Source organism: Calcarisporiella thermophila, assembly GCF_041956535.1.
Source record: "Calcarisporiella thermophila strain CBS 279.70 unplaced genomic scaffold VTP21scaffold_12, whole genome shotgun sequence".
Lineage (NCBI taxonomy): Eukaryota > Fungi > Calcarisporiellomycota > Calcarisporiellomycetes > Calcarisporiellales > Calcarisporiellaceae > Calcarisporiella > Calcarisporiella thermophila.
This window is the reverse complement of record NW_027192202.1, coordinates 382,389-402,790: the sequence shown is the minus strand read 5'-3', so window position 1 is coordinate 402,790 and position 20,402 is coordinate 382,389. Positions and strand designations below refer to the sequence as shown.

General features: G+C 43.0%; 7 protein-coding genes across 7 annotated transcripts; 3 read left to right on the top strand and 4 right to left on the bottom strand.

The window, feature by feature from the left end:
* Nucleotides 1-29: 29 nt before the first annotated feature.
* Nucleotides 30-2,374, bottom strand: VTP21DRAFT_1683 (uncharacterized protein; the record flags this gene model as incomplete). Its single annotated transcript, XM_069391797.1, has 4 exons — nt 30-1,238; nt 1,315-2,040; nt 2,102-2,189; nt 2,247-2,374. The coding sequence occupies 4 exons, from the start codon at nt 2,372-2,374 to the stop codon at nt 30-32; spliced, it is 2,151 nt and encodes a 716-aa protein (XP_069251020.1).
* Nucleotides 2,375-3,340: 966 nt separating this feature from the next.
* Nucleotides 3,341-5,949, top strand: VTP21DRAFT_1682 (uncharacterized protein; the record flags this gene model as incomplete). The annotated part of the gene is made up of 7 exons (XM_069391796.1): nt 3,341-3,724; nt 3,788-3,898; nt 3,963-4,161; nt 4,225-4,287; nt 4,343-5,148; nt 5,220-5,317; nt 5,397-5,949. The coding sequence occupies 7 exons, from the start codon at nt 3,341-3,343 to the stop codon at nt 5,947-5,949; spliced, it is 2,214 nt and encodes a 737-aa protein (XP_069251019.1).
* Nucleotides 5,950-6,395: 446 nt separating this feature from the next.
* Nucleotides 6,396-7,877, bottom strand: VTP21DRAFT_1681 (uncharacterized protein; the record flags this gene model as incomplete). The annotated part of the gene is made up of 1 exon (XM_069391795.1): nt 6,396-7,877. One exon carries the CDS (start codon nt 7,875-7,877, stop codon nt 6,396-6,398), a length of 1,482 nt encoding a protein of 493 aa, XP_069251018.1.
* Nucleotides 7,878-8,566: 689 nt separating this feature from the next.
* VTP21DRAFT_1680 (uncharacterized protein) lies at nt 8,567-9,837 on the bottom strand (the record flags this gene model as incomplete). The annotated part of the gene is made up of 7 exons (XM_069391794.1): nt 8,567-8,714; nt 8,784-8,881; nt 8,949-9,076; nt 9,142-9,355; nt 9,415-9,534; nt 9,591-9,706; nt 9,771-9,837. The coding sequence occupies 7 exons, from the start codon at nt 9,835-9,837 to the stop codon at nt 8,567-8,569; spliced, it is 891 nt and encodes a 296-aa protein (XP_069251017.1).
* A 1,318-nt stretch (nt 9,838-11,155) lies between these two features.
* Nucleotides 11,156-13,088, top strand: VTP21DRAFT_1679 (uncharacterized protein; the record flags this gene model as incomplete). The annotated part of the gene is made up of 3 exons (XM_069391792.1): nt 11,156-11,346; nt 11,440-12,176; nt 12,274-13,088. The coding sequence occupies 3 exons, from the start codon at nt 11,156-11,158 to the stop codon at nt 13,086-13,088; spliced, it is 1,743 nt and encodes a 580-aa protein (XP_069251016.1).
* Nucleotides 13,089-13,604: 516 nt separating this feature from the next.
* VTP21DRAFT_1678 (uncharacterized protein) lies at nt 13,605-14,990 on the bottom strand (the record flags this gene model as incomplete). The annotated part of the gene is made up of 1 exon (XM_069391791.1): nt 13,605-14,990. One exon carries the CDS (start codon nt 14,988-14,990, stop codon nt 13,605-13,607), a length of 1,386 nt encoding a protein of 461 aa, XP_069251015.1.
* Nucleotides 14,991-16,724: 1,734 nt separating this feature from the next.
* VTP21DRAFT_1677 (uncharacterized protein) lies at nt 16,725-20,162 on the top strand (the record flags this gene model as incomplete). Its single annotated transcript, XM_069391790.1, has 13 exons — nt 16,725-16,915; nt 17,033-17,200; nt 17,260-17,575; nt 17,643-17,782; nt 17,854-17,966; nt 18,024-18,178; nt 18,244-18,406; nt 18,470-18,611; nt 18,686-18,827; nt 18,891-19,079; nt 19,145-19,348; nt 19,416-19,577; nt 19,647-20,162. The coding sequence occupies 13 exons, from the start codon at nt 16,725-16,727 to the stop codon at nt 20,160-20,162; spliced, it is 2,601 nt and encodes an 866-aa protein (XP_069251014.1).
* Nucleotides 20,163-20,402: the final 240 nt, after the last annotated feature.

Sequence of the window (20,402 nt, the reverse complement as noted above, 5' to 3'; positions counted from 1 at the left end):
ACAGATATACAAATGCAAAAGGGATAGGCTCACGCCCCATCTTTTATCACACGCTTTCTAGTTTTGTCTCCCACCGCAAACTTCTTCCCCTTTCCACCCGTCCATTTTTTCCTGAGAGTATTGGCCACCTCATCTTTCACCGGCGGACATAGCTTGAGTATTGCGGCACGTGAAGCTCTATCTTCCAATTGAACGCTTTTGACATAGAGTGTTTTGAAGTCGGAGAGTAAGGGATGGCTAGGGAGATTGACGGGAGATTTGACCCGGCGGGAGGGCCAGTCAGCCATACTGTGGGACAAAGTAGAAAGTAGCCTTACTGCGCGAGTCAATTCGTTTCCAACTGCAAGGGTATTAATCATCCAACGATAGGCATCATACTGGATTCGGCGAGCTTGATCCTCCCTAATTCCTCCCTTGAGCTGCACAGCAGACCCTCTACCCTCAACACCATCCTCGTGCGTTTGTTCTTGTGTCTCCTGCCACCAATCTTGGTATTTTCCCCACACTTTCCAAGCCATATCTACGTCCCGCTCTTCGTAACACGCCTGCAGCACCCTGACACATGTATGGCCATCTGGCTCCAAACCAAATTGCGCAAACTGGTCTTCGAAAATACGAAATGCTTCCTGGCGATCATGTGATGCAAAAACGGTGATATATGCATTCAAAAGCCAAGTAGTTAGTTTGAGATGATTCAGATCCTTCTCAGGAAGCGAGCTTAACGAAACGATATGCGCGAAAATAGCACGGGCTTCTGCGAGAACTTCAGCTTGAGTATGGGGTACCAAATTTAAAAGTGGATGTGCTTCAGATTGCAGAGCGAGGCCCAACTTTCCCTCACCCCCCGACTTCTTTGGTGTGTCCTCCTGCGATGATGGGCGTGTTTTAGAGGGACGATAGTAGGCGTAGTTGTAAAGCAATGAGGTCCAGGTTACTTCATTGGGCATTGCCCTTTCGTCGCCCTCATTTACTCTCTTTACCATGTCCGCAAACACTTTTCGAGCAAGATGCAATGCACCACATCTGGTGCATGCACTTAATAGTGAGTTAAACGTGTATGTATCAGGGCGAAAACCATGGGATTCCATTTGGCGTAGCAAGTTGAATGCGTCCTGAAAGTAGTCTTTACGTTTGGCACAAGCGTGTATAAGGGCATTAAAGGTCACATCAGTAGGTGTTAAATTATAAGTAGTCGTCATTTCAGTGAATAGGTTAAGGGCACGCTCAACTTCTTGATTCTATGAGAGTATTTTTTTTTAAATTAAAATATGTATAAAAAACCTTTTTAAAAATAATTGTTTAGAAACCGCTTACCTCTGCGCATGCGACAATCATGTTCGTATACATCACCACGTCTGGCTGGCATACCTCTAAACGCATATGATCAAAAGTCTTCCAAGCTCGATGCAAATCTCCGTTTGCAATGCATCCTCTGACAAGCATATCAAAAATGGGTTGGGTGGCTTCAACTTTCTCGCGCTTCATCCTTTCATATATACGGAAAGCATCATCCAGTCTTTGGTCCTTGAGAAGCACCTTGATCAATCCCCCATACGTGTGGGTATCAGGCACGAATCCAGCATCACACATACGCCGAAAGACATCGAAAGCGCCTTTTGTATCGTGAGCATTTGCATAGGCATCGAGAAGATGTGAATAAGCTCGTGCGTCCGGCTGGAGCCCAAACTCTACCATTAGAGACAGCGCCTCTTCTGCCTCTTTTGGCCGTTTTGCAAGAGAATTAGCATAGATGAGTTTGTGAAATTGCTGTATATCAACACTAGCAGAGGGCGAAGAAGATACATTCGAGGATTCTTCAATTAGTGCAGTTTTAATCTCGTCAAGACCTGCATCTGCGCTCATAGCTGTCAGATCAGCTGGTGGACGCAATGCGTGAGTGTCAAGAAAAGAGACTCGAAGATTTTCAAGGAAATCAGATGGTATGCGCCTTTTGTTGGTAGCAGTGACGATTTGCTCTGGTTGTGTCAATGCTTTATAAACTTCTGCAGGATCGCTAGCTGGCTGATTTGAATGTTGTACCTAAGATTAAATTGGGACCAGTAAGCATCAAAAATAAGACATCATAAAAAATAAGACCTACATTTGTTCCCGGCTTTCCAGCGAGCTCTAGTTTTGCTTCTAGTTTTCGAATCTCTACTTCCAACAACCTTGATTTTTCCTCCAAGGTCCTAATAAATAAAAATGAGCCATCAATTCATATATACATTCCATACGAAAAGAATTACGTTTTCTCTTTGGTAGCATAATTTCTTCGAACAAGAAGCGAGCATTTAGGACATATTGTAGTAGTTCGAAAAGAGCTTGCCGGTAGCGGCGATTGCCTGCGTGAGAGCAATCGTGGAAAGCGTAACATTGAGGTCTCGAAGTTGCACTGAACAGTAGCTGTGACTGAATTAATATTTACTTGAAAATGAAAGTCACTGTGGCGAACAATATCAACGATTTTGACCGATATAATGGCTTAAAGGCCAATTGGACTCGAGCATTTCGAGCGAACGAATAACCAGTCCTTTTGAAAAACAATTTTATTCAGTCGACCAAATCCCTGCGACATTCTCGAAACCCAACTGGTTAAGCATTAGGCAATGAATATCTCTTTCTTCGGGATGATCACAGTTTGCAAATGTGGCGGAACACGAGCATTACATATCTGTCACGATTCAAAGACGAAACGGTTAGGCTCGGCAGAGTCACTAGTGAGGAAAAATGCGTACAATTTTATAAGGCTGATCTTGCTTAGAATTTGAAACGGTTGGGAAAAGAATCGTGCCAGCTTGAGAGAGCACGACACAGTTCTGAAATATTCTCATCGGTGTGTCAAACACATGTATTGTCGCACCATGATTAGCTCTACTAACTGGGTTGTTATCTAGGGATGCAGCGCTGGACATAAGGCATTTGGAGCTAACGGCGGAGAATCATGATACAAGGTATCGACAATACCGCACAGTGCTAATAGGAGGGCTTCGCTGTTTGCTTCTACAGGTGTGGGTGGCCGCAACGAGAGAAGGCTCAATCTCAGACAGAGCGCCAAGTCGAGGCTCAGAGCATACTGGATATTAATAGAAGAATCAGAAAGATAGGTACAGAGATGGGTGAAGCTATTTAATTAATTGATGGACTAGAAGTAAGCTCCGGGGCCCGGCTCTGTGTTACTAATTTTGCGTCGGAACTAATCGATCAAAGGAATTCAATTAAATTCCTTCTCGCTCGCCTTTCACACAGACTCTTCATTCCTTGACTAGTCGTCTCCTAACTCTGTACCACACTCTTTCCCCCTATCTCTCCTCCATCCTTACCAAATCTGATTTCCCTCGCTATGGCGAGCGCCCCTTCGCAACCTCAGCTACATCCCTCTTCGAATCCTCTACCTCAGCCTTCGCCTGACCCGCAGGCTGTTTCCGATCGCAACGGCCTAATCCCGCAAACGGATTCGAATGAGAATTCCGAGGATGAGACTTTCGATTGGGAAGCTCGGATTGAGACCGAAATCGATGATCCTGATTACCGCAAAAAGAAGCGTCAGACTGCTCGTGGGTTTGCTCGGCTCTCGCCATTCATGCGCTCGTTGGTCGGCGGTACAATAGGTGCTTCGATTCTAGTGGCGCCAGGAATAGTTGCGCACTTCGTAATGTTAGATCCATCGCAGGAATTCACCAAGCGGTCAATAGAATTATGGAGTTTTTGGGCAGCTTGGATTTGGGTATATTCATCTTTTCTTGGTCACAGTTGCTTTTTTTTTTATTAAGACCAAAGCTACTTTTAGGGCATAACTTGGATTACATACTTCTGGGTACAAGTCCTACCTAAAATCGTAGTAACTGTAACTAAACGATTCTGGGGTCAGTGTCCAGAGTGGTTGAAATTACGGCTTGAGGTACTTGCTTTGCTTTTCTACACTATCTCATATCTTCTCACTCTTTTTTTTTTATTTTTTTCAGTACTTTATTGGGGTTCGTACCTGGATTATCGTTGCTATTGTTGTTGCATGGATGTGGGGTAGCTTTGCGTTCTTGACAAATATCATATTCGTTGAGATGAGCCAACTTAGCGATTATATACGCATATATGACATATTCCGAGCACTCTTTGGAAGTTCAATCATCCTTTTGGCCGAGAAGTTTCTGGTCCAACTTATCGGTAGGTTTTTTTTAGGAAATGCGCTGATTTCCTGGAAACTGATTGTTTTAATCTATGTATTAGCCATACGTTTTCACCAATCTGCATATAAAGACCGTATCAAGGAAAACAAATACGCTTTGCGAGGTGAGTCCTCTCCCTGAGAATCTCCTAGACTAATTAGCTAATCTTCTATTATTAGTGCTTGATAAGCTTATGAAATCCAACAACAAATTCAGAACAGATGGGCTCCTTCGAAAGCGCAGACCTAAAGCCTCTCGCTTTAATACTGCTGATGGCACTAGCACTGGAAACAGCACGAGGCGAAATAGCAGCGAAAATACCGGTGAATATCGTGATGATATTGCGCTCCAAATTTATCGCGCCGACACCGAGAATCCGAATGCAGATCGTTCGCAAACCAATGTTGGCTACTCTACCGGACGAAATCAAGAATCACCCTTTTTCATTACCAAAAACCCCCCTGTTTTCCTCTCCGCAATCAATAAGAAGCTGACGAATATAGCCATGGCAGAGAATAAGGATCTTGCACAAACTCGAGAGATTCACTCGTCTCGTCAAGCTGCCAAGATTGCGCGCAAACTCTTCACTGGACTTCAAGGCAATCGCAGCTATCTTGTTGCAGAGGATTTCCTTCCTTACTTCAACCACGATGAAGATGAGGCGAAACGCGCGTTTGCAATTTTCGACCGTGATGGCAACGGCGATATTTCCCGCTCTGAAATGCTCGATATTGTGCATTTTATCTACAAAGAGCGCCGCTACCTGGCTAATTCTTTGCGTGATGTCAGTCAAGCGGTTGGAAAATTGGATATTATTTTCATGGTCATTGCATTTTTGATTATTCTGTTTATTTTCCTTGCCATTTTCAACACCGATATATGGAGCTCCCTCGTACCCTATACCTCTGCCTTTGTGGCTCTGAACTTTTTGTTCGGTGGAACGGCAAAGGATCTATTCAATAACATCATTTTCTTATTCGTAACGGTAAAGCACCATCGGCTTTTTTATTCTATTTCCTCCGCTGGTATATGCTGATCTGCTTCTCTATATTACAGCATCCGTTTGACGTGGGTGACAGAGTGTATCTCGGTGAAAACACCGCCTACACGCACTATATAGTTAAAAATATTGGTTTGATGACAACTGTTATGGTGTATGTATAAAACTGCTCGACGGTAGCTGTTACCCCATTCCTATTTTAATCATTTGGCTTTGCTTTTTTTTTTTTTTAGTCGCTGGGATGGCCAGATCATATACATGCCGAACAAGGTGCTTAGCACCAAAAATATAGAGAATGTCAGGCGGTCGGGTAACATGGCCGAGTCGATATTTGCCCAAGTCAACTTCAACACCCCTCGCGAGCTGATCATGGAGCTGCGAGATCGAGTGCGCCATTGGCTTCTCACGGAGGGTGCCCGCGACTTTTCCCCTGGATTCGATATTGGATTCATGGACATGTGGAATGTGAACAAGATAAACCTGAGTTTCTGTGTGGAGCACAAATCCAACTGGCAAGATCAGGGTAAACGATTTGCAAACAAGACACGTTTTGCGCTGGCTGTCAAAGACATGCTCACTGAACTTGGGATCGGATATACTCTGCCTCCTCAACCTGTGCACGTCAACAGTGTGGGCGGCCATGGGGCTCCCGCGGTGCAATGGATCCCGGAGCCGGAGAGGAGAGAGATGAGACCTTCCACCCTAGAAAATCAAGGATTCCAAATGCGGTATAGGAACCGAGACCGATTCAACGACGAACGGGCCATGGATGGTGGAGACGGTTAGTGGTCACAGCATCCTGATTTTGGGGGAGGCCATCTTCGGCGATAATTCCAGCTATTTTTATATTGGCACTGAAAAAAGACAAACCCTCGTTTCCATGTACTAACACTTGTTGAGAGTATATTTTATTTTATATCTCCTGCCTTTGCCCCATTTCGATCTTGTATTTCTGTACATCATATATACTTGGTATATTTAGAGTGTTGAGATAGCAATTTGATAAGACTGAAGACTGCATCCAGATGCAACTACATGAGATGGTTCATAACTGACAAACGACAAAATAAACAAGGTGAAATAAAATATCAATACAAAAAAACATCCTGGTGAAATTCCCCCTCCCCTTATAAGCTCGGTTAATTCCTCCCTCCACCCACTCCAAGACCCTTTTTTTCTATAGCGACTCTAACCAAACCAGTTGACAACATGGTGGGTTTGAGACAAGAGAGCTACTGGCTCATGTGTGGTTTGATTCGATAGAGATGGGTTTTATCTTTCAAAAAGCAGCACCAATACACTCCGGGGAAACCACTGGGCTTCTCTTCGGATGGGTGATAATTCGTAAGGAATTGGAAGGGGACTCCTCTCACGAGTTGCAACGAGGTGTGTGAGTTCACATCTATAATCTCAATGCTTGAACTCAGGAACGCGATGATATAAGCGGAGGAGGGGCTTGGTTGGAAGAATTCGAAGTGGCGAGGAGAGTCGGACCACTCATAAACGAGGGTGGAAAAAGGCAGACCACGATGGTCGATGATACGAGATCGTCTCCCACGGGTAGCAAGGTAGAGCAAAGGGGATCTAGCAGTTAGGTCAGGCTCTGCCTCGAGGAGGGCCGAATCGTAAGAGGGCGGTGGAAACGAAGAGTCGGGTTCTATATGCCCGGGATCAATGACTGAAATATCAAAAGGGGTCTGAACAAGCGAGCACCAAGAACCAACGGTTTCCTTGCGCTTTTCGTTCTTTGGCGGCGATTGGGATAAATATCGCGGCATTGAAGAGACTGAGGGGGGCGGATGAAATACGCTACTAGAAACCTTTACCTCCTTGACAGTACTCTCTCGTAAATCGATCAAACTTGCTCCCCCTTCCGAGAACACTGCAATAATATTCTGTGGTTGCTTGAGACGATCGTGAGCCAATGCGACATAGACAGGATCGCTGGGAACCCAGAACGACTTCAACTTTACAAATGGCTGAAGTGAAGGGCCATCTGAGCGCTGGAAGAGTTTGATTGTCTTTGCATCCGAGAGAACAATAAGATATGCGAATGCGGGTGTGGTTTTTACGTCAAATAGGCGAGACTCTTCGGTTTCAGGGATTTTGAAATATTCAGACTCTTTATTCTTTAATCGCTTGTTGGAAGATGAAGAAGCTAACGCGAACTCTCTGTGATGGTTTCCATTCTGTTCATTACCGCTGGTGATGGGGTCCCTTCCATTTTGAATGTTGGAATTCGATGTAAATCTCGAATTCTCGGAAATTGGTGAATTGGGTGTTGCTCCTTCAATCATATTCAAAATTGCATCTAAATTATAGCATCGGATCTGATTTGTTCTTCCTGCTAACGCCAACATAATGTTACACTCTTCAACCACTCGCAATTGCTTAAATCGCGTTCCTTCGATTATAACCTTTCTTTTAGCGTTATTTCTAAGAGAGATATCGACAACATCCAAGCCTCGCGCATGGCCAAGTAAAAGGTACCGCCCCGCGAGCATAGTGCCGCAGAGATATCTAGGGGAGCGTAAAGTTGGTTCGCCGACCAACTCCATTTCAAAGTTGAGTTCGGAGGGTATGTGGCCAAGTGATGCATGCCCGCCCTCTAAATCTAACAATGCGGTTGATCCGGTAGATGAATGCAATTGTCCTGAATGAGGGGTATTGTTTATAGCTTGCTCATAGCATGGAAGTTGCTCTATGCCGTTCATCTTCGTGACATAGGGATGATCCGATCAATTCTCAAAGATGGAGAAACTTTTTGGGGGGCCGGTCCGTGTGGGCTGGCGGCGTAAGCAAAATAAAATTCCAAAGAAAATTCAATAGAATCGCTGTGTAAATTAGGATTTAAATTAAATCGTTTCAAAAATACTGCCACTAATGTACTTTGTTCTAAAAATAGGGAAAGCTTATTCTCCCTTTCCAATCTTCCATCGCCATTCTATATCATCATTAACAAGGCCGCTATAGCCACTGCATTTCAGATGTTCTTTGACCTAGTTATCGCCACTTGATTTTGCACCCGGAAATTATTCCCAAGAAAGTTTGAATTCGGGGGATTTCTCTAAATATACAGTAAGGTTTCCAACTTGGTGGTTCCAGTAACTTGGGAGCTTGCGCAGACATCACAAGCTGCTCAATAGCTGATGTTCCACTTTAATTTTGCTTCCGGAGCCTAATGATAGAAAGAGACCTGATATTATCATGGACTAAAGCTTGATCAATATTGTCCAGTGATTGCAGAAGAGCCTATCTTTTTGAAACCAAATTATATCACAATATAATATAATGGAGACTTCCAAAAACTTATTCATTATATCAGCACAATTAGTAGGTTTATTTTTCCGCTTAACCCCGACTCATAGCTTAGAGATGGCCTTTGAGGGACAACAGTGAGGCGCTATATTTGATTCCCTGAAAGAAAAAACCACTTATCAATCGAAGGGTCAATGGGTGCTGCAGGTTTCGCATGCTCTCTGGATATATTGGGGACCACGTTGTTATCAGGTGCCACCCTGTAGGGACTGTTTTCAACGGTGAGATTTAGGCTACATCGAAAGTATACAAACTAAATATCAGCCATCTTATAGCTCAGCAGTCGTAATCGCAAAGCTTACACTTGAATATTGTGTTTCTCTGTCTTAGGGGGTATGACGCCCGTAATAAGACGTTTCCATGCTTCATGGCACTCATTAATTACATCCAGGGCATATTTCTAAAGGGATAGGAGAATACAATCTCAAATCTTAATTTGACATCGTCGTTGAAATGTTTTAAGTCACCTTGTTTTTCGCCTCGCCACTGAAGGCAAACTGATTCTCAGGCTTACCGTCAGGAATTTTATAGATGCGGAACCATTCGTTGGTCGCACGGATAAGTCCGGGGAGATGCCTTTCAACATCCTCAATATCTAACGATGAAATAGTTTTTTTTAGCGAAAAAAACCTCGAGCGTACGGATATTACGAATAATCACCATTGAGTTTGTTCGCAAGCGGATCGTTAACATCAATCACAATCACTTTCCAATCAGTCTCCCCCTCATCAATCAACGCCATCACTCCAAGCACTTTAACCTGTTTCACCTGACCAGTATATCCAACCTGCTCACCGATTTCACACACGTCAAGAGGATCATTATCACCACGGGCCTTCGTCTCAGGGTGGATCAAATTTGGATCTTCCCATGTCTATAAAAGCTTCTATTTTGGAATACTACCTAGTATCTGACGCGTAACAATCGCCTTACCTGCGGGAAGGCTCCGTAGTTCCAAATGTACCCGTGATGAGGAAAACAGTTGCGCACGTAGCGGAGCTTACCTTTTTTGATATCTTGTTTAATAGGATTGAACGGCTCTTCCTTTGAGATCTATGTTCTCAACTGTAAGTATTTATCCAAAACCAAAAATAGCGGATATTTTATACTTCAAGTTTAGCGTTCGTCCAACGTGGTATTTCGACAATCATATTATATATTCCTCTCTCTTTATCGGCATAGAGTGGAATATCGTGGAAGAATGAAGATGAATGACCATGCTTTTCTATTATAATATCGTCATGTACTAAGGCAAATTCATGTCCACATCGCGACAAAAACTTCCATACCATGATAGACACGATACTCTAGCGTATTGGCAGCGCCAACCTGAATTGGTTTCGATTCGGAAGTCATGTTTTCCTTGTTCTAGGATGACAGAGGTAAAGCTGAGTTCACGGCAAAAAAGTCCGCGATCGGAACTTGTGCGATTGAGGCTTGGAATTAGTCAGTTAGGTTTATTTAGGAACCGTTTATTGAACACCGAGGCTCAACATGCTATCACTGCTTCAAAAGTAATAGCAGAGCTACGATAGAAGAGCTTCAATCCTATGATAAAAGTGCTTATATCATGGATAGATAGGAACCCGCATTAACATTTTTAACGTGCTTAGAATTTTATTTGCAAGGTTTAAAGAAGTAAAGCATCTGAAGAAACTTGCGTATTTGGCGACGTGAAAAACGGATAAAATCAATATGATTCAACGTCTATAGTATTGGCACGATATAACAGGCTAGTTATATCAATGGTCAGAAATACCTGGAGGCTTTATGTATCGTAACAAGAGCACCGCATTTTAACTGGAGCAGATGTTCTCTAACTTTAAGAAATATAAGTAATAAAAGCACAATTAATGACAATTTGGAAAAATGTGAGTTGGGCACACCAGAATTGAGTTAGATCAAAGTTGAATTATGTCAAGCATCCATTTCATTAATAAAGTACTCTCTGCCGTTTATCTCTGACAATAGCAACCTAGTACCATAATCTCGAGCGAAGAACAGCAAACATTTTTTCGAATCTAGGATTTAATCCATCGCAATGAGATACCTTTTTCAAAGGAGATGGAGTTATAGTATTGTACTATAATAGCTATCCAAAAAACAGGAGAAACCATTATTCCAGGAGAGAATTTTCAGGCTTCATAATTACAAAATAGTAGTTTTCGGCGAGTGTACACGCCGTGGTTACAGGCTTTCCAATTTGGAATGCTTTGATGATATCAGATTGGCCTCAATGAGAATGGGCGGATATACGATTATCAAGATTAGATTCAAACCACAGAAAATCATACGATATTGTTGTACTATTTCACCTACCGACACCTAACATGCTCGAGTATGTGCGAGATCTCAGCTGTGGCATGATTTACGTATTCCCAGAGGAACCAATACGACACGGAGAATGCCCTTAAACGAAACCTTTCGGAGAAAACTCCCGATTTCTGGTAAACCATCGCGCAGTATTGTCATTTAAAGGGCCCGAGGTCACTTCGAGCATTACCTTAATTTAGCTCTTCCTGTTTTTTTTTTGTTTTCAATTTGGAACAAAATCTTTCAAACTATCAGTGCGAAGATAGGATCACCGATTTGTTAATTTCTTTCATCCTATTTATTTGTCATAGTGACTATCGCCAAGTTTAGGCACCCCTTGTATATATCATAACCGTGAAACATGGCCCAGGATGAAAGGCCACTCGAGAGCAATGCAGGGGACGCGCCAGTTAAGAGGGCGAACTATGAAGACATAGAAGCAGCTTCACCAAGAAATGATAAACACAAAGTAGAAAATGCTGAGTTGGCAGGCGTAAAATTAGCAGCGGCTACCGAGTGGAAAAAGCGAGATATTATTATTATCTATACTGGGTATGCATCCTCTATCATGATATCTGATGTGCGTTTGAAGTAAACATTAATATTGATATACCTAAAATTTTCTATGTCGGGTCGCGCCTTCAGTTTATTCTTGATGAATTTTGTTGTCTATTTGGATACAAGCACTGTGGCTACCATTACTCCTCTCGTCCTAAGTCAGTTCGATGCACTGTCAAAAGGGGGCGGGATGAGCAGTATCTCTTATTTAGCCATCGCTGCCCTTAAACCGGCCTTTTCAAAGCTGGCAGATGCATTCGGAAGAGCAGAGGCCTATTGCGTTGCGCTTGCTTTCCATACCCTTGCCTATGTCATCTCAGCGGCCGCGCAAAGCTTCGGGATGTATTTTGCGGCAAATGTCCTGGTGTCAGTGGGGCAAACTGGATTTTCGGTCATTCTCTACATTGTAATAGCAGATATCATTCCGCTGCTCAGCCGAGGCTCGTTCCAAAGCTACCTCAGCATTCCGAGTCTTACCAACGCCTATTTAGGCCCGGTCATTGCTACAGCTTTGGTGGCATCATCCTGGCGCTGGGTTTTCATCCTGCTAAACATCCTAGGAGTCATCTGTTCGATTCCGATTATGTATGTGCTGTTTGCAGTGCAATCTCGAGCTAAGAAGAAGTTGAAGGCCGAGACGGAAATGTATGAGTCCATCGAAGAAGTGCCAACGAAACCTCTATCCATTCAATCACTGCGCCAGCGGTTCGTTCGAATCATGACGGAGCTCGATGTAGTTGGAGTGGTTCTCCTTATAGGAGGAACCATCATGATTCTGGGGCCCATTTCGCTTGGTTTTCCGGCACATTACGGATGGAATTCAGGTAATGTATATTGAGCACCCGAGCGAAATCCTATTCCTCCTAATTTCAAAGTTATAATTATCAGTTGCACTAACCATTTTCAAATGCATGTAACTAGCTATGGTTTTAGGACTCATTATCTCCGGCGTCGTTTGCTTGATTATCTTCTTGATGTATGAAATTTACGTGTCCGTGTATCCCGTACTTCCTCTGAGATTACTTGCCAATCGAAACGTGGGAGGAGGGCTGATATCCGTGATCATCTATTATTGCTCTACCAACCTGACCCTGTACTTTATTAATGCATTTTTGCAAGTGACCCGAGACGCAGACATGCAAGAGGCGTCCATGCTCCAGCTTGGATTTACAGCAGGGGCTACCGTCGGCCAGATCGTTGCCGGATGGTTGATGCAATGGAGCGGACGGTATCGCCGGTGGATGTGGCTTGCCTATAGCCTGCTCACCCTTGGTACGGGGCTAATGATACGGCTTAAGGGGGCTGATATCACCGCGGCGGAAATCGGAATCGTTCAAGCGGTAACCGGAATAGGTGGAGGTGCTCTTTATTGCACAACTCTAATTGGAGTCCAGGCTGCCGTTGAACCCGCCGATGTAGCTATTGCGACTACCTTCTTCGCCTTCATGTCCTTCTATGGAGGAGCGATAGGGGAAGCGGCGTCCAGTGCATTCTGGACCTATCTCTTACCTCGGAAGCTCGAAGGAAATCTTTTACCGGGAATGGATATTGCGAAGATTATCAACGATGTGACCTATATCAAGAGTCTAACTCCTGCACAGAACGCGATAGTAAAGCAAGCATACATCGAAACGCAAAGGGATGTCTCCATCACCGGAACCATAATATTGGGCGTTGGATCCATTGGGCTCCTCTTTATGAAAGGATACGATCTCCGTCAAAAGACCAAAAACTAATCTGTACAGTATTGTTTAATTTACCTATTTATATTATCTAGATGTCAAAGATAACTTATTTATTTGAAATCTTACAATTACTTCATTCACATACTCCATTCTTGATTTCTATTATTTATTTAATAATAACATGAACATTTTTTTAATTGCCAATGTCACCAACGGATTTAACTGGGAACTCGTAGAATTATTTTGTAGTGTCCAAGAATCATAGAAAATCTGACGGAAGCGGGAGCGGAAACAATAAGCAATTTATAGCGTCCCTTTTGCTTATCTTTCCAGGTTTATCCAAAGGATATATCTTTTTCCCTTCATATCACATATTCTAATAATTTCTATTCGGAATTAAAAAACGCAGATAATAATATTTACATCAGACCCTAGATTAGAGAAAGGAGAATACTGAGAGGAAACCATAGGCCATGATTTAATCCTATGATCCGATAAAAACATAGGGAAAATACAGATATTCGTTAAGAAAGTGAGTTATGTTAAAAAGATCCCGAGATGACAAGTTTATGCGAGTGAGTCTGGATAACCAAAGAGTGCTAGACCATCGGCACACTTTTTGAAGCTCGTATCACCGCCAGTGACAGTGTTGACCCAGTCGAATTCCCACACTTGCCCCAGGTATTGCGCAACACCATGCTTCTTTCCTAACAAAAGCACAAGTTGCGGAGGATATTCAGGATAAGTAAAGAGACCATCTTCGCCAGCTTCCACTTCATCGGCGGTTGCAGAATCAGAGATGATATCATTGTAATGACCGGCTGCTTGCATTAACTTGAGCAAGTTTTTGGCGACAAAATAGCCCATATAAATACTGCCCCCGGCTAATTTGACTTCGTGTAAGTCGTTCACGTCTCCAATAGCGAAGATATGGGAATAGGCGGGATCAATAAGCTGGAGATTCTTCTTTACTCGGATCAAGCCATCCTTCGTGGTCAATGGCTCATCGGTGGTGGCCGGCAGGCTATGAAGGAAATCTGAAGCTGGCTGACCTGCTCCCGTGCAATTGATGACCCAGTCCGCATGGATAACCCGCCCCGAAGAGGTAGTGAGCTCCACTGCGGTGGCAGTTGCGGATTTGTTGGTGATCTTGGGGCTTGGGTCGATTGTTTTCTCAACTGTTCCGTCAGCCGAGCTCGCTTCGTCTTGAATTTTCTCAGACACGACTCGCTCACCAAGGATGACTTCTACACCTGCTGCCTCCAACTCCTCCACAACTCGGGTGCGGAATTCTTTAATAAATGGACCCACAATAGGTAGCTCTCGAGAGTGAACAAGGGTTACGTGCTTTTCGGGAAATTCCTCCTTGATTTCGGCGGCGATCTCCACCCCCACCGCACCGCCCCCTACTACTACAGCTCGATCTGCAGGTTTGATTTCTTCGAGATACCGACGAATTTCGGCCTTGTACTCGTCATGATCAGTTGCTTGAGGCCAAATTGGCGGTGCTCTCGTCAACCCTGTAGCGATAACCAAGTAATCAAAATCTATGCTTCGACCGTCTTCTAGTTCGAGATGGTGAGGATGCACCGAGACGACCTTTCCCTTCTCTCGTTGGAACATTGGGTGCTGGAGCCAGGGACAATCTGCATGCGGCAGCCAGATACTGTCGCCGAATGGAACGTCGACAACGGCCCGGCACATACCGATCAAGTGAAGGAATCCATCCCGTTTATCGATAAGAGTGACGCGGGGAGGAATCAACTGAGTCGGTTCTTCAGGCTTGGCTTCGGTATCATCGCCCGATTTCCGGGAGGGAGCAATGAACCGGGCATACAGGTTTTTCGCTACGCTTAAACCTCCATAGTTTGCACCCACAATCACAATATGAGGTTGAGCGCTATCTGATAAACTAGTAGGGGTACTAGATGCGGTAATATCGGCGGTGAGCATTGAAAATTGGGATAGCAGATTGCAAAGGAAGCGCGTGAAGTGCTCAGGGACGACAAGGGTAGAGGCCACGAGAAGAGGTAGAAAGGGGCTCTCGAACTAACGCTTGTAAAAACGGATTATTTATTCCAATTTTCGGCTGTACATTTCCCCAAAGTCCGACTCGCATGATTTTCCTTTTGGAGTTAAACAAGCGATGAGCAATCACCAGTGTTCCGAAATAGAAATCAAGCTTTTCTAAATTCCCTGGCGAAAATACAATTTAGACAACTTGCATCTCCGAGTTGTTGCTATCAGATTGAGCGAGATGCTGCGAATGGACCAAGTTTGAAAATCCCATTAGATAACTGCAACTGAAAGTTTAGATTATAATCAGGTTGTTCTTAACATTGAAATTTTTGGCAAAATCAGATATTCACCGCTGCGCACATGCCCTCGGAACTTCTGTACTCTTGGAGTAATCAACTATCTGGGATTGGAACCATGGGCAACCTACACAAGTAAGGCTTCACTTAGTTGATGGCACTAGCCAAAGCGAGTCATACGTTTTGTGGATAAGAGTTAGCTCTCTTGGTAACCAACATATTGCCCGTGGTGTATAATGGATTTGGGCACTGTAAATATTGGAAAATAAAAAAAATTCTAATAGAATCTTTCACCTGTTAAGTCTCATCGTGTAGGAGGAGTGGGAAGCGGTGGGAGGAGAGGATTGTGTTGAAGCACACGTCACGCACATCTACCACATCATACACAACGGCTTGCACACCTGATTGCAACTATAATCGTAGAACTTGATCTATAATTGGCCTTATTTCAGGTTTAAAGTTTGCCCTTATTTCCTCGGATTGCGGAAAAAACTGATTTCATCATCAGATTATGCTTTATCTTCTTTTCATTGCTTTTCTCTTCAAATGAATTATCAACATTTTTTTTTAAACACATTGAATATATATTTGGAATTATATATAAAATGCCTCTCAAAAGTTTCTTGACTCCCCTCTTTTTTAATATTACGGATCATACTTCCTATAAGGATAAAACTACAAACTAAATATTATATATTTTGCAAAATCTTATAACATCAGCTCTCATTCCATGCACATCGAGTGCCATGTTTGTAACTTTTCAAGGGTAAATGCGTTTTAAACTGAAATTTTTTGGGACATTTTTGCTTATTTTAGTCAAGGCTAGAGGAGAATATACTGAATGATAGCCAGAGTGTACTATATATATTCTAAATCTTGGCTATCTGTTATAATAACAGAATGGGTCTGTGAAGAAAGAGAATAAAAAGTTTGAATCATGAAATTTAAATATGACAAAAATTGAAATTTTCCGAGATAAATTAATATTTCACGAAATGAGACTTAGCAATGGGTACCCCATTGTTTGCAGAGGAAAAGCGGTGCAAATAAGTTTTTCAGTGGTATAAATGATTTGTGTATTGGAATCGTAAATGAAGGAATATTTAGTTGAATATAAAAATAATAAGATGTCAAGAAACTTTTGGGAGGCGCTTTAAGTGTATATGTATGCATACTTTTAACTATATATATTGACAGCCTCATATAAATTAATACAATGGATTACTGAATACCATATAATTTGCATTCGATTGGAATCAGCGATCTCAAAAACACGATAATATGGCTGCGCCATACTAAATATAAAAAAATTAAATGCAACGCGTCACAAACGCGTTTATTTTTTTTTTAAAAAAAGATCTCTACGATAGCGATGCCAGTATCACAGCCCATGAGCGATATACTCCCGTCCACTCAGTTTAGTGAGCCCCCTGATATAGATGAGCCTATGGAGGACCATGAAGACCAGGAGCTGCCTGTGTCACGACTAAAACAACCAGTGCAAAAGGTGGCGGATGATTTGGCCGAGACCGCAATGATAGAATTCCAAAGATTCCTGGATGAGTGAGTAATATTTTTCTCGTTATTTCACTCGAGCATATTTTTCAAGCGTTGATTATGAGTCATGTTCGCGTACTTTGATGCACTTTTTAACTGAAACCTATTATTCGCTTTAACTAGATTTATCGATGAAAATACACCGCTGAGTGATTCTCAATATGCTCGACCCTATGTTACTCAAATTCAGCAGCTTGAGCAAGAAAATCGAATGACTATCTATGTCAATTTCACAGATATAATGAAATTCAACAATCATTTGGCAGATGTCATTTTGTCACATTACTATCGGTGAGTCTCTTAATCAGGGATGGTTCAGATGCACGTTCTAATGCAGTTTTTTCTCCTAGATTAATTCCATATTTACAACGTGCCGTACAAAACATGGTGCGAAAACTCACTCCTAATTATCTCGAGTCTATGCAAGGGACACCTGGGGCTGACTCACGAGCTCTCTCTCGCACTTTTCATGTCGCGTTTCATAATTTACCAGCCATTGACCGCGTCCGTGAATTGCGCACGGATCGTTTGGGTCATTTGCTGAGTGTGAGCGGGACGGTAACTCGTACTAGTGACGTTAAACCTGAACTCTTGTATGGAACATTCATTTGTGGGGATTGCAAACATATGGTACGGGATGTTGAACAGCATTTCAAATATACAGAGGTAAGAAGATCAGAATACAAGTGCAATTGTAATGATGGAAGAATCATAATGCGATTATTGCGAGTAGCCCGTGATATGCCCAGTCCCCACATGTCAAAACCGGGTCGATTGGACACTTGATATAGAGCACTCTCAATTTGCGGATTGGCAGCGAGTTCGGGCTCAGGAAAATTCAAATGAAATTCCAACAGGAAGTATGCCTAGAAGGTAAAAACAAAGTTGTCCTAACAATTACACAACCAACAAACTCAGTGTATCAACCATATTGTTGTTGCTAGTGTGGATATTATCCTACGTCATGAAATCGTAGAACGGGCAAAACCAGGAGATAAATGCATATTTACTGGTTCTCTTATCGTGATTCCTGATATTGCGGCTCTTGGAGTGCCTGGTGAGTTATCTCCGTTCCAAATAGCTCTCTTTTGTCTACTCACATACACACATCCAGGGATCAATGCTGAGATACGTCGCGAAGCCGGTCCGACTCGCGGAGGTGGAAAGGATGGAATGGATGGCGTATCAGGAATGAAGTCGCTGGGAGTGCGAGACCTCACCTATCGTCTGGCATTCCTTGCCTGCATGGTGGAACCTGTTGAAAATAGAGTAAGTCTGGGGGCAGTGACCTGAATCCATGCTTTTTGCTTATTATTTTGTACAATTGCCGTTAGTTGGGATCAAGCAATTATCACGATCCTAATGTCACTGAGGAGGATCGAAATGCGATCAACCAGTCGCTCACACAGGCGGAGAAGGACGAACTTCGAGACATGGTCAACCAGGGAAAGTCTATTCTCGGAAAGCTTGTAAACAGCATTGCACCCACGGTGTTTGGTATATATGCGCTTTTATATCATAGGCAATTGTAGGAAGCTACATTTTCTTTTCCGTGATTAGGTCATGAGATTATCAAAAAAGGTATTTTACTTCAACTAATGGGGGGTGTTCACAAGCAGACACCGGAGGGCATCAATTTGCGTGGAGATATCAACGTATGCATTGTTGGAGATCCGAGTACAAGCAAAAGCCAGTTTTTGAAGTATGTACTTGTGGAGGATTGGTTTTCAATTTGCGAGATTTAATGCATTATTCAACCCATTGTCTAATATATAGATACGTCTGTGGATTTTTGCCGCGAGCCGTTTATACTGCTGGAAAAACCTCTAGTGCCGCAGGCTTAACGGCAACGGTAGTGAAAGACGAAGAATCTGGAGAATTCACAATAGAGGCCGGTGCGCTGATGTTAGCAGATAATGTTGGTTGATTGATTGCTATTTGCACATGAGAGAGACCCCTCAGACTTTGAAATGATCCTTAGGGTATCTGTGCGATTGATGAGTTCGATAAGATGGACCTCTCTGATCAGGTAGCAATTCACGAGGCTATGGAACAGCAAACGATTTCAATTGCCAAAGCAGGTATACATGCAACCTTGAATGCCCGGGCCTCAATTCTAGCGGCAGCGAATCCGGTAGGCGGAAGATATAATAAGAAGCTCTCACTTAGAGTAAGTTGATATTATCCTATATACAAGGGTTGGCAGGGATTAAATCTAGATTCGTGTTCACTTAGGCCAACGTAAATATGTCCCCGCCCATCATGTCACGTTTTGATTTGTTTTTTGTCATTTTGGATGAAGTCAACGAAATGAACGATTATAACATCGCTCGCCATATTGTTAATGTACATCGTGGGCGAGACGATGCTATTAATCCGGAGTATACAACTGCTCAGCTGCGGAGATATATACGTTACGCGCGCACATACAAACCCAAGGTATTTTGGATTCACCTGAACATTTGTTTCTCAATCTTGTATTTACTTCTTCTATTCATTTGAAAAGATGACCCCTAGGGCACAGGAAATGTTGGTAGAATGCTATCGCACCCTTCGCCAGAGCGATTCCCAAGGCTTTTCACGCAATTCCTACCGCATCACTGTGCGCCAGTTGGAAAGTTTAATCCGGCTTTCTGAGGCTCTCGCTCGTGTATACTGTTCTGAAGAGGTACGCATCTAAGCGATGTTCTATTTTGTTTTTCGTTTTTAAAAAGTTTGACGCCCCTTTACGCTTTAGATCACAGAAGATTATGTTAACGAAGCCTTCAAACTTCTCCAAAATTCAATTGTGCGTGTTGATGTGGAAGCGGTTGATATTGACGAGGACGAGACACCGAATGGAGTTGTGCGTGCAAATGAAGCAACCATGCAACTCGACACTTCTTCTGCGCCTGCTTCGTCCGCCGTAAATGGTACAGGGCCGACAAGCGGAAAGATGAAGATCGACTGGGAAAAATATGCTACGATTCAGCAGATGGTGGTTTCGTACCTTCGCTCGGTTGAGGCGAAAGGATCGGAGGGATCGACACGAGATCAGCTTGTTCAGTGGTATTTGGAGCAGCGGGAGAGCGAGATTGATACCGTACAGGAGTTAGAGCGAGAACAAAATATATTCGAGAGAGTGTTGAAGCGGATGATTCGCAAGGAGGGGATTTTGCTTGAATTACAGCCTAAAGAATGGTCTTCCTCCGAGGGTGAAGAGCGGGAAGGAACGTCAGTTATAGCTCTGCACCCGAATTATTTGGAGGATTAAGCGCGGCTATATTAATGCGGTCACTCTTGTGTTTAGATAGTAACTCTTTAGTATGTTAATAGTATATTTTTTGTTTGAATAAGAAGAAAGGTAGCCACAAAAAAGGGATCCCTACAACCGATCCTAGTTTATGCATGTTTAGACTCTAGCAAAAGAGCATATCTATTATAAAGCTACAAGTTTGAGACGTAATAGGTGTAGGCTGCGTATAAAGAAAAAGAGGAAAAAGTATGCCGATAC